This window comes from Pholis gunnellus, assembly GCF_910591455.1.
Source record: "Pholis gunnellus genome assembly, chromosome: 4".
Classification (NCBI taxonomy): Eukaryota; Metazoa; Chordata; class Actinopteri; order Perciformes; family Pholidae; genus Pholis; species Pholis gunnellus.
This window is the reverse complement of record NC_136530.1, coordinates 17,047,536-17,074,980: the sequence shown is the minus strand read 5'-3', so window position 1 is coordinate 17,074,980 and position 27,445 is coordinate 17,047,536. Positions and strand designations below refer to the sequence as shown.

Here is a 27,445-nt window from a genome sequence, read left to right as displayed (position 1 = left end):
AAGAATCCTAAAATGTTTGTTCAGATCAGTAGATTATAACAGTTTATATATACTGTAGTGTATATGATGAAGCGCTTAACGCTTTCTAATATGTGGATGATGAAAAACAGATTTTTTTTATTTCATCTAATTAACCATTTTCTGTATATATGTGTTCCTTCAAATCCCCCTTTCTGCATTTGTGACTCTATTATCATTCATGTGTCTGGCTTCAACACAGCTGGTTTCTCTTACTCTCTACTCTCTCCATCCTTGTCTCTTTTTCTTCCAAACATCATCACAGTTAGGATTTTCTTGAGCAGCGCAGCTAAATGTCTTGAACTAATTAAGCTCCGAAAGTATCCTTTTCCCTTCAAGCGTTAATGCTCTGTGCATTCAAGCTCCCACGAAAAACTGTCATCATGTCTCCCTCTCTTTAAAACCAAAGATATAACATTTGTCCTAACATTAACATTTGTTCCAACAGGGTGACAGAGGTTCACCAGGTCTGACTGGGCTAGATGGATTTCCAGGTCCAATGGTAAGATTTTAGTTTTTTTTTTATCTTCTATCTTTATTTGTGATGTTTAAAGCAGCAGCTGATGCTGAAGATAGAGGAAGGCTTACTGTCAGAAACTATTTTAGTTTGATGTGTCCAAGTAACTCAGTTTGATAATGATCAACAAAACTATTAGATTATAGGGGTGGGTAAAAAGAAACGATTCACCTGTGTATTGTTATTTTTTTATTTTTATCAATGTTTTGATGCCTGAATTGATGTAATTGCCTCATTTTAGTCTATGCAGAGGTAGAAGGATGTTACCGCTTTTATTGTTGTAGCCTGAGTAACGTCATATGTCGCTATATCCGTTTCAGCTGAAGTGAGAAAGCAGATAACAGCGGACGGTCCGAGATACACTTCAACGGCTTTAAACAAACTACATCACAGTAGCATTAGTGCGAGTATACACCACGAGGCTGTAAAGACTGAGTAGATGGCGCAATGACGTTTTATAGTCTCATTTAGCCATGGAAAAGCTAATCTAGTTATTTAATTTATTTTACTCGAATTTAAATTAAAACATTTATAAAGCTATTTCAGACATCTAACAAAAAATCTATTCAAAAAATCCACTGACTTCGAGACAAGAGATCCAAAAATGCTAACTATGTCCGGGTAATAAGGCTCATTCCTGCCGTACTCTATTGCGGAACGTGCAGTCAAGCCAGCCGTTCCGCGCATCTCCACGGTCAAATCAGCCGATGCTACAAATGAAGTGCACCCATAATACTGACATGCTTGTCAAAAGTATTCAAACTGCCCAGATTGAGCTGACCATAAATGTATAACGAGAATGGAGCTGATGCTGAGTCGACTGCTGGTTTGGGCAAATTTAGCGGGAGCATACGCGTGTGACTACGTCTGGTTTTCAAAATAAGGTGATAACAAAGGTTATATACAAAATAAATATATGTAAATAAGATTAATTAGATTTATTTATTAGATGTTTACTGTATCAACTGATTTTCCAGAGTAAAAGTCCCTTGAAGTGTATAATTCAACTTTCTCTTGTTTATATTTTTACTACTGTTAAAACAGTAACCAAAAATCACAATAAATCGTAATAATATATGTATCTTAATAATACTTGCAAAATTGCAATATATATCAAATCAGCAGTGTTTTGATCATACCAAAGTGGGAGATAACCATATCGTCCAAACCAGTTAAGATTGCTTCTTATATTTTACTTTTAGAGCAGCATTTTTCATCACCTTTATAACAGCAGCTCTGTCTTTTAATCATCTGCATTAATTAGGCACAAGGAGGCACACATATTATTATTTCATTCAAGTTAAATGTTAGCTAAAGAGGAAGTTTAAGGGTTAAGGGCAAGCATTCAAACACACGCGCAAACACACTTTGCTTATGTGCGCACACACACACACACACACACACACACACACACACACACACACACACACACACACACACACACACACTGTATCAGTGTTCCCACTGTGTTCTCCCCTAAGTGTTTGCCACAGACGTTAGCTGAGGCCTCTTGTGGCCTAATGTGGTCAGTATTAGGTTACCCTGTCAGAGACAGCCTACAGCCCACCCTGCTCTCTGCCTGTCTTCATTATTTATTTTGATCTAAATAGAAAGAAACATTCATAGAAACCAATAACCTTTTCTTGCTTGCTTTCTTTTTTCATATATCTTCCCTACACTTGGTTTTCTTCTTCACTATCTTTGCATACCTCTGTCTTTGCATATCTCTCTCTCTCTCTCTGTGTTGTTGCCCCTCTCTCTCAGAGCCTCAAACCTGGCTGTTAAGATTTGCTGCTGCCATACTTAAACTTGATATGCTTTGAGGTCAAGGTCAAAGGTCTTCCAAAAGAGGAAAGGCACACTGCCCAGGGTTAGGAGGTCAATGACACGCACAATATCCCATGCCTCCTTAGGTCAGCAATTGTCATGCCTAAGGAGTATTTCAAGGATACAGCTATCAATAAAATGCAGGACACTGCCATTCTTCCTATATCCACCAGTGTGCACATATTCACAGGCACACTCAAGCCCTTTACCTGTTAACTCAGATTTGTTCTGTTATGCTGTATTGCGTTTCATTTCTTCTTCAAAATGGTACATTGCTGTTGCTGTGCTCAGCATAGCTGTGACTAGAACTGAGCTTGTGGCTTTACAGAACAGACTTAATCTGTTATAGCAGATCACACTGCTGCCGTGGCTATATCTACACAGTAGTATAGTTGCCTCTTATTGAAGCTTTGAGTTGTCTCCACATAGCTGGCCTTCACCTTGCCTCCCAGGAGGCCATCCCAGTGTTTGCAGTAGCTGAACCTAATATGCCCAGCACATGAACTGTGCCCTCTCAAGTATTTCCAGAGGAAATGAATGGCTCGGGTCCTATGCTATTTACCCTCAAGTTGGCCTTTTATAGTGTGAAGGTTCATGTGTCACAACCTTGGAAGCACCCAACCGAGTCAATGGTACTGTGCAAGAAGGTGTCTTGCTTTCCCCAAAAAGACGATGACCTGGCTTTGACCAATGTGTTTTGGAACTGTTAACATCTGTTGTTGATAATCAAGTCAAATGGAAAAATAAAAGGGCTTAAGAGAAGCTTGGATTTACCGAACAATACATCTTAGCAAAGGAACTAGCAGAATTTGGCGGTAGCACAAAACTGACTGTGGATTAGAATGAGCAATTTATTTTATAGATTTTCTTTTTAGGTTTTAGTCGTGTCAGTTTCCTTTAAACCTCAACCACACTGTACTCTGCAACCCATCAGTCAGAGCCCAGAATTGGTCATGGACTGGATCCTCAAAAGACAAACAAATGTAGTTTCTATTTTTGAAATAGGAAATGAAACATCGAAACTGATTTATTGTATCCTCACCAATTCCATCTGATGCGCACACATGCCCACCATCTCCTTCCCAGTCTCTGCCCAACAGTAACAGAGAGTGCAAACTATATGGATCTTAACACTGACCATCCAACCCATTTTAAATGTCAGTCTTGAATGCATGGGAATTTGCAGTCAGAATCACACCATCCCCTAACATGCCTCAATGTGTTTAATTGTTTGATTGTTTGTTCGTCCTTTTTTTTTTACATTATTAGCAATGCTAGTGCCATGCTATTTAATGAATTGCCATGAAACTCCGTACAGACATTCATGGTGCCCAGAGAATGAATCCATATGACTTTATTGATGCCCTGGCTTTTCCTCTGTCTCTAGCACCAACATGAAGTTTTGTGGGAAAGTCTTGACAAATGTTGACTGATATTAACTGACTTTTGTGTAAAAAGCCACCAAAAATGTAATTAGACCAACACTTCAGCCTTCCATCAGCCTCAGCTTTACTTTGTGTTCTAATTGACAGATGTTAGCCTACTAGCATGGTAAACATTGTACTTGCTAAGCATTAGCATGTTAGCGTTGCCATTTTGAGCATGTTAACATGCTGACATGAGCATTTAGCTCAGCTGTGCAGCATTTAGTACAGCCTCATAGAGTCACAGCATGGCTGAAGACTCGGCTTGTTAATGTCAATGGTGTTTTTTGGGGAAATCTACTCAAAATACATTTGTTTTATTCCATTTTCAAGGGTCTTAAAGGTTATCCAGGGTCAGCCGGACTGCCAGGAGAACAAGTAAGTTGTGACGTCTGCCTGCCTGTGTGTGTGTGTGTGTGTGTGTGTGTGTGTATGTGTGTGTGTAAGCAAGAGAAAGAGTTTTATTATTCCTCTGCGTCGGCAACAGCTGTGGCCGTGGCTGTGGTCCAATTCCAAGCACCTGGTAAAGCACTATCAAGCATCGATCAACAACATTTGAAAACCGTTGTGTTAAATTGTGTATCAGTTGAATGTTTAAAATGAAAAATGTCATTTTAACACTGGGCGGAAAAACAGCAGAGTGAGCCAGTGAGGGAGGAGTGGGTTGGAGGGCTGCAGAAAGGTACAGTTGATAGACAGGGTTGTCTTGGTGGAGGTTGTCCAGAATGAACAGTGCTCGTTTTATTCCTCAGTTGGCAATGCTGGTAGAGGTCTGTGTGTCTCCTCTTTCACTTTATCCATCCATCTAATCTCCCTATTCACCGTTCATTCATCTCTCTCTCTCTTCCTCTTTCTCTCTGCTGCAGGGCATTCCAGGACCTCCAGGGGAAGCCGGTGCTGCAGGTTACCCTGGCAGGCAGGTGCAGTGAAAAATACAAAAATACGCTTTCAGTTCCTCCATCGATCCTCTTAGATTCTTTGTTGCTCTATCAAGAACTCTACAGAAAATACACAGCAATGATAATGCTAACTGCATAATGCACACTTCTTTCTGCTTTCATATGCACGTTTCTTACCCATTTTGGATTAGGAATTAAGCGGTAAAATACTGCTATTTCCCTCACAGTGTATTGGAAAATATAGTTTACAATGAAAGGCATTATTCAATGCAATTGGTTTCATGATGTATTTTCATGTTTGCAGTCTGTGCACTTAAACCATGTGCAGTGTGGACGAGAAAATATAAAGTCCAACTTAAAGTATAAAAAAACATATTTTGTTTTAGCTGTCTTTCAGTCCATTTAGAGTCTGATATGTTTATGTTTCTCCCACCATGTGAAATCACAATTCACCTGAGTCCTTCCTTTTTTACAGGGCTTAGCTGGGCCACAAGGTAACCCAGGACCTAAGGGTGTCCGTGTAAGTACAAGTTGCTCTTTGCTCTCATTCTCCCCTCTTTTCTGTTGCAGCGCTGGATGGAACACTTAATTTCCTGAAAGGATTAGGACAGTGTCAGGCCGACAGCCTCGTTCCAGAGAGGCTGCTCTGAATCTGAGTTGTATTTCTGACATACTGCCTGATGAGAGGCTGCTTGTGGGGGCCGGTCTAGGCAAGCAAAAATGCCCCAAAACAGGAGAACAGAAGAATGAGAAGAGGATGGAATACAAACAGATGGGAGAAAATATTAAAGCAGATGGACAGGGGTCAAATCAGCAAGTGAGACAAGGGACTTAAGTGGATCATTGCTGCTCAGAGAAAGAGGATAGCTGGGATTACTATGTCAGAGTGAGGCATGCAACGTGAAAATGAGCCACAGATAAGCTAAGATACAGACACTGATAAGATTTGAAAGTGAGAGTGTGTAAAAGAGCAAAAGAAGGAGACAGGTTTATGCACATTTCTCATACACACTGACTACATCTTATGACACTACACTACAGCCACAGCATTGGTGCCTGAAAGAAAATCTCACAGTCATCATGTCCATAATGACACATTTCAGTGTTTTACATGAAAATATTATAATGTGGCTATCGTGTACGTGCACAAGGACACACATTCAAGGTTCACGCATCCCAGGGACGCAATATCGATCCTTGCCAATGGTTTCACACTATTCACTGATCGACAGGAAGCGGCAACACACAAGGTATGCAGCAATGTGCGAGCAAAGGCAGGAAAGAAGACCTCAATCATTTATCATATCAAATATTACAACAAGGTTTATGAGCAATGTGCAGTGTTCGTGCTAAATAGAAGTGTTGTGTTGAGGAAGGTTTTAATGAGATAATGTATCACGCTGCTGAAAAATGTTCAGACAATATTTTGATGTGAAATATTGCTGATTTCCAGGGTTTCATTGGGCCTCCAGGCGTTGCTGGGCCACTGGGGCTAGAGGGGGACCAAGTGAGTGATGCACATGATGAAGGTCTTTTTATACACTATTCCTGTGTACTGGGACTTTCTCATTCCCATTATTAATCACATTCATCTCTAATAATCTCCTCTATTTGATTTCTTCCCACTTTTGCTCTCCATTTGTTCTCCCCTGCTTTGTCTGAGTCTTAGTACCTCCCTGATTGAGGTTTGATAAATGCAAGCTTTCCTGATATTTTTGGTTTTAGCACTTTGCCATAATCAATATTTCTTTCAGCCAGCTCTGTTCTAATATATCTTTATATATCTTGAGCTACTTAGTACTTGCAGATGTATGTCAAAACATCTTTTTACTCACAGCCATTTGTTCATTTTTGTGTAAAAGTAGAGTGTGCTTGGCAGCAGTAATTTAAAGTTGACATTTACAGTTTTGAATGATTAGATTACAGAATCCATTCAGGCTATCCTTCCTGAATGCCGTCACTCCTTCCTTCATTGTTGTGATATTTCGGTCTCAAGGAAATCCTGGTCTTTATTGCTCTTTTGTGGTTTGCTGCACATCAGCGTGGTTTGTGCCAAGTAAGCAATTTTTTCAATGTGGTGAAACAATTTTTGAATCCTGGCTTGCTATTGGCCATATTACGAATCTCTCTGTATAATTGCCATTGTATAAGAGGAGGGCAGTTTTTCTATGGTACATTTTATTCAGACAAATTAATCAGATCGATACAGGAGATTAGAGAACCAATTCCCTCGTAGCAGCACAGGTTCATGACGCAGATTTGAGTCACTTATCCACTTCTTTTTCTTTTCTAGGGTACTCGTGGTCCTTTTGGAAAACCTGGCCTCAAAGGAAGACACGTAATAATACTTTTTTTTATTTATTCCTGCCATAGGTCCTAGTTGCTTCCAGATAAAAAAATATATATACCGTTGTCATCTATCAATAGCTATGAAGAGACAGCTGCAGGCATGATTATCTGTGTTATCTTGTGTGACAAATCAGGGAGATTGTAAAAACGGATACAAATCTCATCCATCTGATCATTTATACAGTGTCTCCTCTTAAAATAGCAGTACTCTACATCCACAAAAGTCCCAGGGACTATTCGATTAATTTGCGTGCTGCATCTGGTGTTAATGTGCTCAAGCTAAATCCATTAGAGCAGTGGTTCTCAACTGGTCTGGCTGCGGGACCCACCATCACCCCTGAATGACAAGCCGCGACCCAAATGTTCAACTTCTCAAATGTATTTAATGAAAATATGGTGCAGTTTGAACCTGAGTTGAAAATGTCCTCTGCAGTCGTAGTATAGGGAGCTCTCTTGTGCAGAGAAATTGTTCCTGTAAGTCCCCGTCCCACACATGTTTCACGTAAACGAGTAAAACTGCTTTGTTTGTTATGTCTGTAGATTCGTCCATTTGTAATGCAAAATGACCACTTGCCTAAAATTCGAGCTGTGGTCTGTTGTTTGATGTCATCCGACATGTCTTCAATTTGTCTACTTATAGTGTCATTTGACAGAGATATAGTTTTCAGTTTATCCGTTGTGGATTGATCCAACACGTCCATGTCCATGGCTGCAGTTAAGGAAGACACTTTTGTGATGTCCTCAGGTCTTCTAAAGTACTCAACAGGTTTATCTTTGAGGGAAGGGTGTTTTGTTTCCAAATGCCGCTTCAGTTTTGACGGCTTCATGCCTTCTTGTGCCAGAACCTCGCTGCACAAAACACAGACGTTTTTGCCCTCTTTTGTCCTCAATGTAAGAAAATCCATATCTCATGTAGTCGGTGTTGTACTTGCGTTTCGCTCAATTAGCACATGAAAACAAACTTTGTGGGTGTTCTTCTAATCTGTGAAATTGCGGGTGTCTATTAGCATTACAAGGCATTAAGGCCAAATACTTTTAAGAAGTGTGAATAACTCCGCTGCATAAAAAATCCCCTTCAAAGTAAAAGCACAAGACCCACTGAAAACGGGTCCGCGACCCACCAGTTGAGAATCACTGCTTTAGATGATTTAACAAAGATGTGTCAAATCACATTGGAAATGTCGGGATGGCTGTATTTTGGCATTGGTCCTGCAATGCCAAGTTTGTTCCCGGGTGGCATCAAAAAGAAATACAGATTGAGATAGATACAAATGGAATGTCAAGATCGGAACCTCACACTGTGAAAAGTTAATGTTTTAAAAACAAGCCTTGGGTTGTCTGTTGAAGTTGCCAAGCGGGCAGTGAGCCCAGTGTCTGTTTGATCCAAAGTGTTTTTTTTTCTGGAATGTTTAGCGAAGTCTAGCTAACTGGATCAAAGTCTGTGGTCTCAGGGCTGTTGTAATCCCATCCACAAGCTCATCAATAGACAGGCGTATCGTGCCTCATTCGGAAATTGCATGTTAAATGCTATATATATTAGGTAAAGGCTGGAGGCCATGGATAACATAAAACATAGAAATTAAGTAACAGTATGGAAGTTGAAAAAGCTAAATAGACGACTGTCCATTCACCTTTATGGAGGTGCTTTTCACTGCAATGTGGACGGTATAATTGGCAGTGGTTGCACTTGCCTTACATTGAGTGTGGATGTACTTCTCCCACAGGGTGTGGTGGGAGATGTGGGGGAGAGGGGGCCTCCTGGTCCTGATGGCAATGAGGTGAGAACTCCTGTCCGCCTCCTGGTGAATTAAGTCGTCCTCTTTTTTTTATTCTGCACTTTTTGTTTATCTCTGCCAGTTATTTCGCCTTTCTGTCCTCCATCTATAAAGTCTAGTTCTCCCTCCCTGCTTGTTACCTGTCCTCTTTCATCAGTGACTGTGTGTAAAATGTATGAAAAAGTGCTGGGCTACTTCCTGCATGAACTTATTCACATTAATATGCGTGAATCATTTCATGCATGTTCAGGCCTTTTGTATCCACTTCTGAAATGTATATATAATGTGTAATACAAAAACAAAAAGATTTTTACACACATATACTTTTCACACAAAGTCTTTATTTAAAAAAACAAAAGTTGGCATCACAGAAGGTGGACGGATAGTTTATTGAAGCGTGTTTACGGAAGGATACAGATAAATGGTCGTCAGTCGTCAAGTACAGGAATGACTTATAGTGAACGATTTATTAGTTTTTGGGTTCAGACATAGATATGTTAAGATGCTTTGTCATCTCAGGTGTTTTGATTTTACAGTATTTCCAATGAAGCCTTTGGGATGAGGAATGTGTAATACTGTAAGTATCCTGTCCTGTGTACTTAGGATGTTGCTGTGATGTTTCACAGGGGCCTGTTGGTGGGATTGGCATTTGTGGCTTTCCGGGTCTGAGGGTGAGTATCAGTTTTGCAACGTTATCATTTGTATTAATGTGTTACATTTCCCATGGCGAATAGGTACGATGTTTGATCTGTCATTCAATTGGTTGACAGTTCTGCTTCTGTCTCTCGTACTTGTTCCGGAGATTGCTAGTCTGTCCATCTTTCTTTCGGCTTGTCTGTCTCTAGTAGTTAGATTGTGGTTAGGATGATGGATAGCGGGATATGCTGTGTTTCTTCATGCGTGATAGATGTGAATTTTCCTGCTACCATCTATGTTTGGGTTAGATTTGCTGGAGTATTTGTTTTTAATGGCAGTAGCTCATTTCTTACAGTTAACGACAGCCACTACTGAAATCTAAGTAATCTACAGGTACTCAAAGGAATACAATATAAATAGGACAGGATTCAGAGTTAAACTGTTTTGGCTGCACCTCATGCATCCTCAGCACTAATCGGTCCATGGGCATGACGGTGCCAAAAATGGCAAACGGCTCCTAAAAGTTGACTTAGAGACTTAAACTTACATTTTGGCAGATTTCCTGCATGTGTAGTGACAGATGTGCATTATACTGACACAGTAGTTCATGGTTTGGCACAGTGAAGATACCGTAAACATATTTAAGTTTGACACACAGTATGAGGGAAGCATGTCAAATGTGAATAATGGAAATTAAAAAAGAACTCCAGTGTCTAGCTGCCGAAGGTTTAAATGTTACCAGCACAACTACTTGGGAGGCTCTGTCTTCTTATGGCAGTGAGACAAACATCTAGACTGTCACAGACCTTATAGAGAGCATGCTGTCTTTTTTTTTACTGCACAATATGTTAAAAAGTCTTGAGTTCACAGAGGTCTCCTAAACATCAACCTTTTCATGTCAGAAGAATAGATACAACTGTATATGGCACCAGTCCTGTACTCATTTCAAGCTTTATTTACACTGGTTAGCTGTCCTCATTGCATGGGGATTTATTGGGGTGCCTGAAGGATCACTCAGTGTGCGCGAAAACATCTGGATGGATTGCGTTTCCTTAACCTTCACCTCAGCTACTGGGTGTAAGTCATCTTTACTACAGACACAGTCAGACATGAAACACGCAGACACTTCTTTTTTTTTTTTTACATAAACAAGGATATTAGCAAAGAGAAGGTCGCACAAGTAGAGCAATCACAATATAGAGAATACCACAGCTTTAAAGTAAACCCACCTGAAGTGTTCACTATATCTGAAATTTGGGGTTTCTTCAGTGTGTCACTTCAGAGTTGCAGACTAACATTAACCTAGTTCATGGAATGGGATATGACACTGAGTCGTTGTAAAACTTGGTCGGAAAATCTACAAAAGTAAATCATTGTCACTTCAGATTATTTGAAAAAGACGTTGGTAGAAAACCTTTTTATGTGTTTTTCTGCTCCAGAGTTTACCTTCATGTCTCAGGTCTCACTTAGACCTGACACTATAAATCAGGTTGCAAACAAGAATGGGCAGCACACAGGAGTAAATATGCCCCATTTCTCTGTTATCCCAAACAATATTATGAGGTGGTGAGTGTTGATTTATTGCCTGCCTTGGCAATCCATTTAGCAAAAAAAGAAAAGAAACAGTGCCCTTGTTGATGTCTGGAAAGAGAGGACACTGAGTTGTTTGTGGTAGAATAGTTTTGGTCATAGCATTACCGGTATTTATAGCACTACAGGTCTGACTAGATTAAGTTTCAGTTAAGGTTACTTCACTACTGGATCTGCTCTTACACCTTATTACCGTGTGCAGTTTTTTTGAACGTTCAGTCCTCACACAAGTGCTTTTGTGGAACAAATCGAAACACCATCAATCATTCATAAATCCATAGAGTTGATGATAGGATCATGATGTATATGTAGTTTTTATGGACATTGCCAATGTTGTGAGCAGGTCATATCTCCAAAATGCTTGAAAATGTGTTTATATCGCACATTATGTGTTAATGATGATTTTGAAAGACTACAACATTTCTCATCATTAGCAGAGAAATTAATTATTAATGATTAAAGCTGATGTAGTGGTTGCTTGTCTTTATACCAACAAATCATTGCCTTTAAGCACTTTTGAGTGATCACACAAGAGAGCCAAAATACTTTCACCTCCTTAATCCTGGCTTTGACGTAATTCATATTTAGTCAACTTTCCGGCTGAGTGATTTTGTCACAGGTTACAGCTCACAAAGAACTTTGATTTGACATCTAAAACTCACTTTCACTTCCCAGTGTCAATCACACCCTTGTGGTTCCAGTTGCGCTCACTCGTCTATTGAAAGGCAATTAGACAAACGTTAGTTAAGTAATCTGTGGGAGAGCCGAAACGGAGCAGCAAGTGTTCGTTCTGGTATGCAATTGATGTCTTTGCCAGTGTGTGACTCAACAAAATGTGATGCAGCCAGACACTCTTCCACAGCCCAAATGAACGACATAGTAAAGACAAAATACAGTTGTTTGAAATGTTATGGACTTTTTATGTGTGTGTGTTACTGATTTACCACTTTTATTTCAACCAGTTATTTTTAATCATTTGCATGTGGTATGGTGAGGCCTGACTATATACTGGAGCAATGCAATTGTGCTTTCCCCACTCACAGGTTGTATCAAGTATATGATACAACCACGTATATGATACACTGGGTGCTGAAACATGTTGTGTTTGATTGGCCTTTCTGGGGCTACAGTGGTTGTGTTAAAACAAGAGGTAAAGGAATGCTCCTATCTGGATTCTGTCAAGTCTTAACTCACTTGTCTTAAGTGTGGCTGGGAGATAATGGTTTGGATGATGTCAAACCACCTGGCAGTCAGGCTACATCTTGACAGCACTGTGGGATGTTTATGTACCAGATCACTTCAGCTGGGCTGGTGGACACCCGAGTTATGGGGGAACGTTATTTGTTCTTGCCTTATCTCCCGCTATCAGTATGACATTTCTCATGTGTTCTCTGTTGAAAGTTTCTTTTGATAGAGTGCTTTTGATTTGTGCCTGTCCTGTGGCAGTACCACGGGGGAGCCGCAGCATCAAACACCAGCCTTACAGGGTCCAGATGGATTCCTAGTTGAAGCCACATGTCCTTGATGACAGAATTAAGCCATATCCTCTCACTCGCCTGCCTCACTTTTTTTACATATATTTTTTATGTGATAAACGTTTAGGTTAGATTGAGTATGATAGCAAATCATTCGCCTCTACATACATCTATAATACTGGAAATGGAATATTTTAACATACGTATACAAACATGGTATTCTTGTTTGTCCATGTTTATTATGATATTCATCAACTGCCCGCCAAAGGGCTTTTATTAACCCCTCTAGTCTTTCAAATATGCCCTCCTCCCTTCCCCTACCTCATCAAGACAACCCAAGAAAACAAAACTGAAAAATAGAAAAGGAAAATATATATTTGTTTACTTTGTTTGCTGGCAGATTGTTGTTTGCCATTGATTCATTGCCAGCAACATAGTTGCCAATGACATGGTTGCAGCAGTCATAGTGAAAACCACCCCATCAGTGACCATTCTCACCTCGCGTCTGTCAAGTAGAATGGATGTTTTTGGCTAACACGGCCAAGCCCATACCCATAAAAACCAACTGGATACACTGTCAACACAGCTCAGTTGTGTTGTAAGGTTGTGACAATAAGGAATGCTCTGTGTTGAAAACAGCAGAGAGTGTTCGTGTCAAAATAACGTCCCTACCAAGAAGAAATCTGAAACATTTAGTGTGAAATATGCCATTGAGTCTCACGTAACAACCATTGGCCAGTATAGAAGTGTGCGTGTGTTTCTGTTTATTTGTGATGCATCATTTCTATTGTGTACCTCCTTCCCTCTACAGGGGGAGGCAGGGCCTGAGGGACTGCGAGGACTGCCTGGTTTGGTGGGGCCTCAGGTAAGTTAGACATTTGGCTACTGCAAATGCTGCACATTTTAGGAATATACTGTACAGTACTGTCACATCATTGAGATATCTAAAGTATCCACTGTATGTAACTCCACATCATGAATCTAGCACCACCATAAATACATTTTCTGGCCTGTCAAAATATATAAAGACAAAGACAAATAGGTTTCACAACATTTGCCACAATGTCAATTTGTATTATCCATCAGCCTCCTCCTTGACTTCACTTCATTTCAAATTCCTGCTTCACATTTTCCCTTTCTTCTCTTCTCATTAATGGACTGATTCTTCTGTTTTCCCCTCCTTCTTTCCTCTTCCTGTGGCAGGGGCCAGCAGGACCAGCCGGCCTGCCTGGATTGAAAGGTGATAAGGTGATCTAAATATTTATATTATTGCAGTGTATCTGTGTGTAATGTGTCAGTAGTAGCCCAGCTCACATCCTGTTAACGTTTGGATAATGCAGCCACTATGAACTCAAATATAATAACACGATAGTAAACAGAGCACGTTAACAGTTCTTTATGTAAGAAATTGATATTGCTTCAAATGTGTATTGGTTCTTTACAGTGTTGTCATTTGTTTTTCCGATATTCAAACTGAATTTTAACTGCGACTTACCTTGAAAGTTTACACGTGTTGCTGCATGATGTTCTTATGTATACAGTATATACTTTATTTGCAGGTTCACCTTTTTTATCTACTGTATGGCCGTATTGTGATCACTGTGGCAGACTAGTGTTGTGTTATATCTCTGTATGATACTGTGAAATTCAGGGTGAAGTGGGACGAATGGGCGAACCTGGAGAGATGGGGTACCAAGGTGATAAGGTACGTCTCCCGTCACACAAGTACGATTTTAAGCAAAACACAGATGCTCACCATTTGAACATTGTGTGCATGGAACTATTGTTCCCAGTCATTTTTAAAAAGATAATCCGATATTTTATTCCCACGCTCATAGATCATGACATCATTAGTAAAAATACTCACGTTTTGTCGAGAACATGTCATTTGATAATACTTTTACAATTCATGCGGTGTCATATCTCTTTCTTTCAGGGTGTTGTGGGTGCAGCTGGTCCTACTGGGCCAAAAGGGAAACCTGGACCACCGGTATGTGAGTGTGAGTGTGTATGTGTCTATGCAGCCAAGAGTGCATGTGTAGAAATTCCTGAAGGTGTATTTATTTGCGTGTTTGTATATTTATATATTTTATTCTGTATTTTTATTTTGGATGTATGTGTGTGTGTGTGTGTGTGCGCGCTTGTCCTTGCCATGTTGTACAGGCTTTGTACAGGTTTTATGCACAAAACCAAGTAAACATGGTGTGCCACAATGAGATCGGGAATCTGTATTTGTTATGTGTAAACTGAAGTAAACTCTGTCACATTCACAACACATCACCTTTATTGTGCACTTGCTATTAGTGAGTTCCAATGAGGGAAGAAAGAAGCCTACATTATTGTGAATTAATGTCTCTCTCTTTTCACGCTGGAATACTGTATAAACAAGTCCAGATGCTGTCCTGTTCCAGAGCACCTAGTTCCTATGCGGCATCAGCTGTTGACGTAGTTCAAGTTACCACAGTCCTCTGAAGAAACAGAATAACCGCACCGTTCACTACAGCATCATTTGACGAAGAAGAAAAATATGTGGTGCACAACCACACAGTGTTAAAGTTTATCCAAACTTAATTAATTCAGTATCGTTTCAGGAAAACAGCTTTCTTGTCCATAGTTTTGCAAATGCAGCTGCACAACATGGCCACACAATGCATACTAAGCCAGCAAGCCAGCAAGCATTACTTGAGAGAGAGAGAGAGTTTAGTCTTGATACCTGATAGCAAGTGTACATGCAGCATCATGTTGTGACTGATTGGTGCTTAGTTTGTTGTTGCTCTACACCCATCAGTGTGATTAAGCATCATATCAAATGGCTATAAGAACACAATGTGGCATCACATTAGTCAATTTCATGTTGAAGAAAAAATAACAGAGTACATTACCTAAATGGTGACAGAATGAACAGATAATAATTAAGATGTGCTCTCTGTATTTTAAACAGGGTAAGATTGGCGATTTCGGGGCACAGGGACCACATGGACCTCCAGGACCAGAGGTAGGACATACATATCGGCAACTATCTTGATAAAGGATTAATTGTTAAAAAGTGTTTTGTTGAGATGGATCTGAGAACAGTAAATCAGTATAGTCAGTATACTCCATACAGTGCATCAGTAAGTAGCCATTCCATCTAACATTGAGTTGTATGGTGTGATGTTTGAGGCCTATGCGAGCTGTTGGTATTTCGACATTTAGTCCTTTTATTTCATTTTACACTATTCTACGGCGTTTCATAATAATAACAAATTTAAAAAACAAAAACAAATTTAAATGTTACTTAGACTCAGTGGAATAGTTAAACTGTTCATGCTTCACTTATATTGACATAATATGAGTGTGGGCAATGGAGACATTAACCAACTGGTCTTACTAACCCTAACATAGGCTGCAGCACTCGATATACAACAAGATGAATCTTGTGCTTTTTCTGTTCTGGCATCTCCCTCCAGCACGTTTGTGCGTTAGAAGTAGAATACCTCACCTTTTGTCAAAGAGGTCATTGTTGATGCTAGCGTATATGGAAAGAATGGAAAATGCCAAAGACATGCTGCGGTCAGGAGTGCAACATGACCATAAGTCACATAGGCCACAGCTAACAGGTATAACTCTCTCAAATGAGTAATTGTGTCATGGCAGGTGTGCTTGAAGGTATTCAGCCTCTATCTGCTCAGTAACAATCCATCACCATCTTTATATCGGTTTGCAATAAGTCTGCCTCAAGAAAGGCCTCACCCCTGTCTGTCTCACACAGATGTATGCAGGATGCCTTGAGTGATTTGCAAAGAGGAGCTGCTGTAATACATCAACATAGGCCAATAAATAGGCCTACTTCGTACCTGCCTTTTTAAATGCAGTATAATTCTACCCCTCCTGTAATTTAGACAAAGATGTAATGAGTTAATTTACTGTGTGGAATCAAACTCCACCAATAAGTCACGTGACTCATAATTTCAGGTTAATTAATAACATATAATGATAATAATTGACCTCTCCTCCTGTTTTTGAAAGGGATTTCCTGGGGACATTGGAGTACCAGGGCTCAACGGTCCACCTGGACTATATGTAAGACAGCATCTTTCACTCTTTCTCTCTGTACATCCATCCATTCGTTAAAGTCATCCAACTGAATTCATGCATTTGGCTGTGTTTCAGGGTTTGCAGGGTGCCAGAGGGCCCCAAGGCCCGCCAGGACCACAGGGAACACAGGTGAGGCAATTCAACATCTTACTTAATCCCACACGTCAGCTCGGTTCTTGACTCACTGATACAGAAAAATGGAAAATATGTCCCTTGAAGAGATTTCCATTGGATCATTAGTCAAGATTAACTTAAAGCCATGATTAACCAACACAATACTTCTCATTTAGTCGTGGTCATATCTCAAACAGTTGAAGCTTAGGTCCTATTGGGAGTTTTTTTCAATACCATAACTCTCGGGGCATTTTCCACTGGGTGAAGTCATGATTCATCATTGGGTGCTTATAAAAACAAGGCTGAGACTTTTCCAGCTCTGGAAAAAAGGAACAGAAGCCTTTGGAAGGTGTTCAACATACACACACTTTTCTATTGTGCTAAATGATACAGTCAAACCTGGTAGTTGGCCAATGTACTCTCCTCACACACACACACACACATACACACTTTCCTGGTATGGGTCACAGCACCTCAGTCAGATAGACTGCAGAGACAAAGCTGTTTGATACCTGAAAGTATAGAAGTGGAATGTAAAAAGTACATTCACTTCAGTGCTGTTCTTGAGTAGGACTACAAAGTCGATTACATTTATCTAACTGTAGCTGTAACCAGTGACGTAGGTTTGGTTTCAGAAGCTGGGGGAGCACAGTGAAGGTGGGAAGCGGAGAGTTAGAAGTAATGCAAATGGAATGGTAACTTTACTGTGTTTGCATTTCTATGTGTGTTTTGGTGTGCCAGCTGTATTTACTTGTCTGTTGGATTCTGCCGCGTATATGTGAGCATGTGTTTGTGTTTGTGTTTATGATTGCAAATATTTGTGTATGATGAACTATACTATGTTTCTGCAGGGTGATGAAGGACCACTCGGCCCACCTGGCGGCGCTGGCCCTACCGTAAGAACTCCCAGATTCACATACGTCATATACACTGATACACAAAGAGAGACATGCACACAAAATGAGCCTTTTGCAGGTGGTTTGAATGAAACAATTTGCTTCGATATTCTCTCAGGAAGCAGCTGGGATGAGATGTGATAAATATATTATAAGCTTTGCTGTCTTTTGATCATTACGAGTGTGTGTGTGTGTGTGTGCGTGTGTCTGTTTCTCTTAAAGGGGAGACCTGGAAGGAAAGGCTACGTAGGCGAACCTGGCCCGGATGGTTTAGAGGTGAGTCTCGTTCTGTATCAATGTATCATGCCACAACATTGGGGATAACAGAAATTAGTTAATATATAGATTGGCCTTCTTTGTTAATTAACACATTACAGTTGAGCTATTTAGACAAACACTCTTCTATCAAGTTACTTTTGCCTCCATCACTTGCCATGACAAACTATTAGACATTAAGAAATTAAGAAAAATGAAAAAAATGTCTCTGTATGTGTAATAGATTGTGCTGGCCTTATTTTTCTTCTTGTTAGCTTCCTGCCATTCACATTGTTGTAGACCTATGATTCGAAACAAATGGAAATCATCTACTCTAGCTACTTTACCAGAACAGCCTCCATCTTAATGAACACTGACACCCAGTCTTGTGTTTTATTTAACCGTCAGTTTTTTACCTCAGCATACCACAGCATTCCCGACTTGATCCTCACCCTTTTTTATTGGCTGAAATTGGCTTTTGTGCAAACCACAAATGCAGCGTCATCATCACTGTGTCATGTGTTTCAACATTTTATATTTATTACATATTATTTTGTCTAGTGCTTGCCAGTGCCAGTTTCACCATGTTTGTGATCCATTTATTCTAAGCCAAGATTTACTGTGTTGTAAACATGCTTTTAATTAGGAGAGAAATGTATTTCTTCCAGGGCTATCATAACACACATTGGCAAACCACAAAGAGAAGCAGCACAAAATTAATTTACAGTCACATGCAATCTGTGTGTGTGTGTGTGTGTGTGTGTGTGTGCTCCTTTTAACTCTTAATATGCTGAGTCCTGTGCCAGTAGCAGGGCAGGATGGTGACAGAGATCTCTTTATTTACAGGAAGCTAACCATGTTTTGATGTTTTCTGCTTTCAGGGAGAGAAAGGGGACATGGGCAATGTTGGAAAAATCGGACCACAAGTAAGTTGCTTTCGCAGTTGAGATGTACAGGACTGACATTAATTAACAGCCCTCCAGCTGTCGACTAGTAGCTTCTCATTAAAGCCCTTTTTTAAGAGTGTCATTGTGAAGTCTGTGCTGTAACTTTTATTAGCTCGAGTTCCTGTCCTTGAATGTTTTAATAGTTAAAATGAACATGTTACATTGAGATAATGATGTAGTGCTTCCACAAGTGAATTAAACCTCCCAGTGTGGCAACTGTGGAGGAAGTAACGGGAGCATTTTCTGATGTCTTGCTGTTTTCCTGATCCACTTTAAACATTTAGAGACATTTGGAGCCTCTCCCACCACCAAATAATGTTCTCATCATGAAATCGGCCCCCACAGTAGAACAAAAGGAACACCAATCAGAGATCCTCTGTGGAAGTCACCTTATTTGGGTTACACACGTGTTTATGCCGCAAACCCTGCCAAAGTGTGTTTGACGTCTGGTCTCGCCAAAGAATCAAACTTATGGTGCATGTTGTAATATACTGTATTTAACTTAAGTTGAAGACGTTGTACCAAAAAGATGTTGGTCTTTGCAAGTGTCCCAAAACATCTGTGTTAGGATTGTTGTATCAATTAACTGTAAAATCCCAGTTCCATGTGTGTTTCTCTCTGCTTCAGTTAATGTGTTATACCCAGCACAACTACTGGAGAGAATTGTTGGGGCATGTATCCCCTTCGTTAAAGTACACAACTGCTCTGAACATCCAAAGTATGTCCGTCCTTCCCGTTGGCCCCTTAATGTTAATATTTGCATTCTGTTCATAGTGGAAGCAACCAAGTGGGCCATGTTGGACTGTGTTGCTGCAGTGCACATATGAGAGGGATTAAGCACTTACTGAGTAGAGGGGCCTTTGAAGCCAAGGAGGAGACATGGGGCTATGCAGAGAAAAAAAACCTCAAAGACATATGGAGGCTTTAATGAATGCCATTACATCACTTTCCAAATAAATGAGATGTGTAAGGAACTGAGAAAGATTGGATAGTGCCGGTTAATCCAGGGTTGATGCGAGGAGGCTGTAGGCCATCTGTCTGTATCTGGTACAACCGTATGACCACGAGGCCTCTCATGAACAGTTTCAAGGGAAATTTTACTGGATGTTTTTACAGTTTATTTTATTTTAGCCAATTTAGATTGACCGAGGAGTGTTTCATTTTGAACTCAACCTCCAGTCCATGGCTAATAAAACATGTATCAGTCCTCAATTACCAGAGGCAACCAAAGGTGTGCTTAGAAATATAGTTGACATGTCAACTCAACCTCTGTGCTTTGATTTTAATGTCAGTGACCCAGTGTGTGTGCATGTGTGCACAGGAAAGAGGCACATGTGAGGGAGAACCTTAATACTCTAAACTATAAGTGACTTGGGCTGTCTTTCCTCTCTAACAGTAGGGGTTAATGGTTATAACAGTACTTTTGTAATCCAAGCTGTGTCTGAGGAACCTGTAAAAGCTCCAACGTCAAGTCCCTGTAACATGGAAACCCCTTTAAAACAATGTCCAACGTTGAATAATACGGTGTACCACATTGTACCACATTCGTCTCCAAATGAAGGGATTTGAGGTCCATTTAGAGCTCCTGTTCCCAAGCCTGCAGGCTGCACCCCTTCACAGACACTCTATGTCTGCTGATGCTACTAATCTGTCGCTCAACTGCTTTACTTGCATCCAACAGGATAATACTGTTTGGGAGATGATACATGATTAACACTTTTGAGGCTGTTTGCTTTTCTCGCTGAGTTATGGAAAAGCAAATGGAACAAATTCTCACTGTGTTTATCTTAGTGGTCTGTTTCTTTTCTCACCTTATGCATCTGTTAAGTTACTCTCAGTTTTTTTTGTCCTTCTTTCCCTCTCTGATGAATAAAAGTAAATAACAATAACATAAGTTTAGCAGTCATGTAGAATCGTGTAACCTTTTGATTATGGGAATGAATCATTTTGCAAGGAGGAAGTGCAGCAATGGAAATTGTCCCTCACAACCAGAGTGAGCCGCAGTCTGACCACGCTGGCTTTTGTGGTCTGTAATTGTCATATGAATTATTACAGTAACACAGTTAGGTTCAGATGTTGTGGGAGCTTGCAGTGTCCCGGTGGCTTTAGTGCACTTGCTGTGGTGCTGTGTACTTGGTCTGGCTTGTGATAAGCGCATGTTACTCCGTTAATTGGCCACTCCTCATACTTTTACTATTGTCACACAAAGTTACGCTACGTTTTTGTTTTGCTTTCATAGAAAATGTAAACACGATGACAGGATTTCAAAAAGTACTGTACAGCTGCCCTCTCTGGCTGAATGTCTATGACCCAGCTGAAACCAAGTCTTACATTGGGTCTGAAGCTCCAGATTGTCCAGTGGGGAGGCTGGCACTGGTCCAGACCACAGACCCTGTCCCAGACGACTGATCTGGAAGTGGTTACGATCCTCCAATAACCCTCATATTTACATTAGCTGTTCTTTTCCCCATGAGGGGAAGTAGTTTGTGACTTTCGGGGGCCATCTGCATTGATTTACTTTACGCTGCGATGCTACCAGGCCCCTAGTAAATTCCCAATCGTTGATATTGTGCCCAAGAAAAAGCTGGTATAATAGTTAAGTTCCACGATTCACAAAAGCTTCAGAAAATATCAAGGTTGTAACGTTTTGTATAGCTATCTTTGTTGAAAAATCCTTTATTTTGAGGTCAACATGGACTGTAAAACAGTTTTTGAATCAATAATAGTATTCCATGGTCACATAGTGATGTGTCATCTGCTTTTGCTTTGCTTTTCTGTCTTACTTTAAACTGAAGCAGGAATTGTCTTGTTTACACTGTGCAAGACCCCTAAATATAAAAAACATTCTTCTAAAAAATGATTTATTTTAAGATGTAAAGCTTTTTTTTTGTAGCATCTGTAAAGTTATATTGTGAATAAATTAAAATTTCAAATGAAGTTAAACCTGCAGGTTTGTTGCAAAATAACCATTTAATGGATGAACCAGGTCCTCACACTAACATACTTTCTCCTCATGTCCTCTCCTCTCCTCTCCTCTCCTCTCCTCTCCTCTCCTCTCCTCTCCTCTCCTCTCCTCTCCAGGGTTCACTAGGCGTCATTGGGATAGCTGGTGTGATGGGAGTTCCTGGTGAAAAGGTAAGGAGCGTGTTTTCTGTCATTAGGCTGTCAGTCAGCATCAGCTAGTTGCCTGTCAGTGGCAGACCCCTGTAATTTGGGCTGTGTTAAGCAGCCACGGCTTTAGGCCCCAGAGGGCACAGAACACATGCTTTGATAAATACTCAACACTCTCACATCCACATCAATAACAATAAAGTCAAAGCCATGTCACCATTACTGCCCCTCATCCATCCGCCCCCCTGCCGAAGCAAGTAATTATAAGGTTGATTCAGGAGATTCTGGTCTATGTCAGAAAAGTGTATTTGTTCCTAAATGGTGTCATTAGACATGTGCTGCACTGACACATATACATTATATATACTACTGCATATGCAGTCATAAAACATATGAAAAAGGATAGCACCACACAGCCAAGTCTTATATAATACTCGTGATGTAATCTGGAGAGGCCCTGAGGCTTTATCCATGTCTGGCTCCCATTGCCTCGCTCTCAGCTTAAAATAATATATTTGAATTGGCTCTGCTCAAGTGAAATTATTTTGAAAGAAGTCTGGATGTTGATTATTGTCATTCCCCAAAAAAACTTCCCCTATTTTCTTCACTGTTCCTGTCTCTAGCTCAACCTGTTTCCCCTTCCCTTCCTATAGCTGTGTGTCAGAACATGTTCTGGAGATGGGAGGCCGTCTGCTTGTCATACTCTTGCTTGCCCTCCGCCCCCTCTTACACAAAATCCTTCTCCTGGTTCAATCTGTCAGCACCAGCCATACCTTGACAGCCCCCAAATTCCTTTCACATTATATATTGTATAATAACAATCTCTGGATTAGACTTTTCTTTCCAGTATAGAGCCTTAAAACTACTTTTCTCACGGTTTGATAGAAGTGAAAGAACTAGAAGTATACTTGTCAGGTCATGAATGTAACACAGTTCAAGAAGGATTAAAGCATGACTGACACAAGTTTTTGTTAGAGTGGAGACCTAGGCAGCTTTACTGCTCACCCGGGGTTACCTTTGCTTAACGCAATATGCCACCAACTGGGTTTCAAAGTACCTGCTGGCTTTAAACTTCCCTCAACCAGGTGTCAATCTAACCTTCTGCATTTGAGAAGCTGCTCTCGAGTTTCATGGCTTTTTATTAGGAAACGGGTTTGTGAGGCTGTGTTGGGTTTTTTTTGTGTTTAGCTTTCAGGTCAAAGTTAAATAATCAGCTCTCTTTCTGTATTTTTTCCCCCCTAGGGCGACCGAGGACCAGCGGGTCCAACAGGTCCAGTCGGGGAGAAGGGGCCAATGGTAAGTGCAGTCACACAGGATGTACTGCAGAGCTCTGCTTCTTGTCTGAGAGGTGGTAAACCCCAAAGCCATAGTGTACAAAAGGAAAAAAGGATCACCAAGAAATCAGCAAAGCTATATAACAGCCTACCCAAGCTATAATACATTGTTCAGTTAACTAATGCAATGATGATTAGTATAAAGCTGAACCACTAAACAATTTGGGCTGTAATCTTTGGCAGATGTTTTTTAGCAGCAATGTTTATTTCATGGAAATGAAAGCAGACTCACACGGCCTTAAAGGTTTCAAACTACTCAATGTTGCAACTTCTGTAGATATAAATCTTCATAATTCAGCTGTGTCTAATTGTTTTTTCCATAGTAATGTAATGCTGAAAATCAAAATCAAAACAGCTTTTGTTTGAGTGACTCTTTTAGATCACTCAATCTGGTATGTATATATTTTATAGATATTTGGATCTGATGCAGGACCTATTGGTGTTCTCTGTCTGTGACGTCTCCTAAAATTCTTTGTCAATCCTCTGTTGCTGAGACCTGTGATAAATCTAACTAACTGAAACAATGACGTTTTGGTTTATCAGTCTGAACAAGAGGCAGGTCAGTATCACTCACTCCCAGTTTGTACCTTATTGTGACAGTAAAAGGCCCCAGCAGCATTCACTTTTGTCTCTTCTTTGACAGAATGACAAATGCCCGTGTTGTAGTTTGAAGTTGGAGATTTGTGGAACAGGAAAAGCACATTTGTCCAATCTTAAAGCGGTTTCAAATGCCAGAGTGGGTAACCTTGAGTCTCATTGAAGGTGTTAACATTTTTAGGGACTACACCAACTCTTCAATACTGAAAAAGAACAAAACAAACTGATCCAGTAAAGACTGAAAAAATGAGTAGTCCTCATTAACATTGCGACTTTTGCACAAAAATAGTAACTCATTGTGATTGTTTGTCTGTTGTTTTGCCCTAAATCCATACTTTATGTTCAAGTTGGGTTTGATAAATGTTTGTATATTTGCAGGTTAATAGTGAGTAAATGTTACAACAGTAACCCACACACTACTGTGGAAAATGTGTTTTCATGGAAATTGGTTTGACAGTTTTGATTCTCTGGAGAAAAAACAAATGCTGCTGTCCAGTGCAGCAGTGTCTCCGCTGTCTCCCGTACTGCTGCATGAGAGAGGTTGTCCTGCACCCCTCACTGTCCTGGGGACTTGGAATAGCTCTGTGGCTTTGGGCCCCGGTCCTGACCGAGCTGGCTAGCAGCCTGGCTGATTGGCTGGCTGGAAAAGAGGGGTGACTAATTTGGTGGCTGCCTGGCTGAATAGTTAGATGATTGAATCACTGCTAGTGTGTGTGTGTGTGTGTGTGTGTGTGTGCATGTTTGACTGAGAGAGCAAAAGAGAGCTTTGTGACATATTCAAGGAGTTATGGGGATTTGTGTGAACCAGTTTGTGCTAAAACTAAGCCACTTTAGTGAGGAGTGGCAGTTTGACTTTGGGCTGCACCACCACAGATGACAAAGATAATTTCATGAAGTTCTGTTTCTGTTTAAAGGCACTTTGCAGGGATTAGCATTTCCTGGCAAAACCACATTTGTCTAAATTTACTTTGTTTGATATTGGGGTATTATTACTGAATAGATTATTACAAAAGGAGAATGGTTGTGCTGTGATGAGAGCCATAGACCCAGCTGTCCCTCTTTTTCCAGTGGGTCTTGAGCATTTTCTAAGAAAACGTAATATGAAATGCAGTTCTGCAGAACAGTCCCTATCCACAGATGTTACAGATGTATTAACATTTTACTGCACAGTCTTGCACTGCTGTTGGGCTTTTCCTGCACACCAACAAGTCATTGTTGAAGCACTATTGCAGCGTCATTTGAATGTGTATAACGGTAACTACTATGCCATTAAACAGTCACATGGTTTCTTGTCTACCTTTCTATAATATCTGTTATTTCTGTTTTGGTGTAAGGGGTATCCAGGGTTGCCAGGAGGTCCAGGGGACATCGGCCTGCAAGGTGCAACAGTAAGTGTCATACCTTCGTCAACACTGTGTAATACCATGTAGTGATCGTTTGCATAGGGATGAGCTCACGTAAATCCAATATATTATAATACATTATTGTATTGGTAAAAAGGTAAACGTTTTTTACTCCTTGCACTCGGGCTGTAGCTTTGAATTGTTTTAGTAATTTAAGTATTTTACAGGTTATTTCATCAATCATCGAATAATTGGATATAAATTACTTTTGCTTTATTGAGGAGCAATATACAAAAGAGAATATAAGACTGAACAATTAATTGGTTTAGTTTTTAGAAAAATCTAAATTTGTATTGCTGATATTATCTGTCAAAACTAAACGGTTTAGTTTTGACAGATAATATCATTGTACATTCTGGGTTTTAAGGCTCCAGACTAACTTATTTCTCAACCGTCCTGAAAAAAGAATTTCAACCGTCCCGAAATCAGAGTAAACTGACAAAAATTCAACATTTTTACCTTGTTATTGTCATCTACACAATTTTATTCAGATAAGAAATTAATAATTTTATTTCTTGGCATTAGTTTAATTATATATTGCTTATGTAAGCTGCTTAGAGCTAGTGTTAGGAAGTTCATCAAGAAAATATCTCCTTCAAACAACTGGATTTATTTCAGTTTCCTGCCAAAAGCTAAATTTTACAAGATTACATTTGAATACATCATGATGACGTTATAACTTACCTTCGCTCGATACCGATTTTAAGCTTGAATGCATCATAATGTAACTCAATGTTAGCCATTAGCTTTGTTATTTGCACCGTTGATAAGCGACATTGCAAACCTGCAGGGAGAAATTCAGTTACTTGCCAAGCTTTATGTTTTCTTTTCTTTTGCTCACTCTGACTTTATGAGTCATACGTAAAGTAGTATACTTAATGGACTGAGAAGTGTAGATGCATTTACTCATCTTCTCTACTTCTTTGGCTTGATATTATAAACACTTTAACACAAGAGCAACTTGGACCCTTAAACTGAGTTGGAGGAAAGTACTCTTGGTTTTTGTAAATAGATAAAATTGAAGGGGGCGATTTGATATATCAGTTTCTCTGTTTCCCACAATTTAGTTTAGACCCTTGTAAACAGCATGTCTTAGCTGGCAGATTGTTCAGTAGTTCTGCTGACGCCTTCGTAATGCATCCAGTAGGACTAAAGTTGGTGTGGGCCAAAAGACGCATTGAGAGGTTTTGCCCTATTTAGTTTGTGTAAATATTCATACTGTATTTTATAGTTTGTATAACTGCACTATGCCAAAGGAACACTATGAAAACCTTCCTAAATTACTACGATTTCCCAATCTTTATTCTCTCTCTCCGATCCAACTTGTGTCTGTCTTGTTTTTTTCTCACAGGGTCTACAGGGGCAGAGGGGTACTCCAGGCATTAATGGGCCAAAGGGCAGGAGGGTAAGAGCAACCTTTACCTTTGGGGCATTAGTTGTATAGTCCTTTGTGTAATATGTATGTGAGCCTACCTTAACTCATGGAAACTTCACTTATCAGAGCCTTGGCGGTCTGTTTTGCATCACAACTTAATTTGCACAAACCAAAGTTTAAAGCAATTTAAGACGTGTGTTTGTCCCTCTACTTGGCTCGAGCTTCTTTATAGGTGAATTGAAACAGTTTCATAAGGCCCATCAATCTCACGTTGATAGACATGGTAATACTGGTGAGACATCGTGTGGCTGAGGGGTGAATAACACCTTCACTTCATCTTCTCACTAAACTGATGGTTAGCATGCGCTTTACCCGAGCAACAGACTGCCCAACAATGCTACATGACTAAAGCTAATGCAAGGAAATGGATGAGGAACACTAACAAGCCAATGTAGTTCTACCGAATACCACACTACTTCCCACACTTCATCACTTATCCATTATCCACTTCCATTTAGGCCGAGCATGTGGCAGTACTTAGCGTGCCATGGCATGTGCTGTTTACTGTAATCCATACATGTGTCAGTCTGTGGTTGCATTTCCTGTCTGGCTGAGGTAGGATATAGTTACCCTCATCCCCCCCCACCTCCTCATCAAGGGTTTATCTCCATTTACAAAGCATATGATCCACTATGGACCAGTGAAAAGGTTAATCATTTCAACCAAAGTCACTCGCTTTTGCTTTTGGAAAGGTTTTCAGAAACAAACACCATTCCTTTCTCAACACATTAGAGATTAACCTCAGAATGCAACATAAAGGAAGCGA

The 27,445-nt window shown here is 40.1% G+C and overlaps 1 protein-coding gene across 1 annotated transcript in view; it reads left to right on the top strand.

Moving 5' to 3' along the window:
* The window catches only part of col24a1 (collagen type XXIV alpha 1 chain), a 78,150-nt gene that overhangs the window by 23,986 nt on the left and 26,719 nt on the right, over nt 1–27,445 (top strand). Inside the window, exons 7-28 of the mRNA XM_079157929.1 lie at nt 467–520; nt 4,120–4,164; nt 4,653–4,706; nt 5,161–5,205; nt 6,139–6,192; nt 6,979–7,023; nt 8,759–8,812; nt 9,436–9,480; nt 13,322–13,375; nt 13,714–13,758; nt 14,162–14,215; nt 14,447–14,500; nt 15,452–15,505; nt 16,519–16,572; nt 16,663–16,716; nt 17,553–17,597; nt 17,820–17,873; nt 18,734–18,778; nt 21,881–21,934; nt 23,153–23,206; nt 25,176–25,229; nt 26,596–26,649. Of these exons, the coding sequence (XP_079014055.1) occupies nt 467–520; nt 4,120–4,164; nt 4,653–4,706; nt 5,161–5,205; nt 6,139–6,192; nt 6,979–7,023; nt 8,759–8,812; nt 9,436–9,480; nt 13,322–13,375; nt 13,714–13,758; nt 14,162–14,215; nt 14,447–14,500; nt 15,452–15,505; nt 16,519–16,572; nt 16,663–16,716; nt 17,553–17,597; nt 17,820–17,873; nt 18,734–18,778; nt 21,881–21,934; nt 23,153–23,206; nt 25,176–25,229; nt 26,596–26,649 (1,125 nt within the window). The remainder of the gene's footprint in view (nt 1–466; nt 521–4,119; nt 4,165–4,652; nt 4,707–5,160; nt 5,206–6,138; nt 6,193–6,978; nt 7,024–8,758; nt 8,813–9,435; nt 9,481–13,321; nt 13,376–13,713; nt 13,759–14,161; nt 14,216–14,446; nt 14,501–15,451; nt 15,506–16,518; nt 16,573–16,662; nt 16,717–17,552; nt 17,598–17,819; nt 17,874–18,733; nt 18,779–21,880; nt 21,935–23,152; nt 23,207–25,175; nt 25,230–26,595; nt 26,650–27,445) is intronic.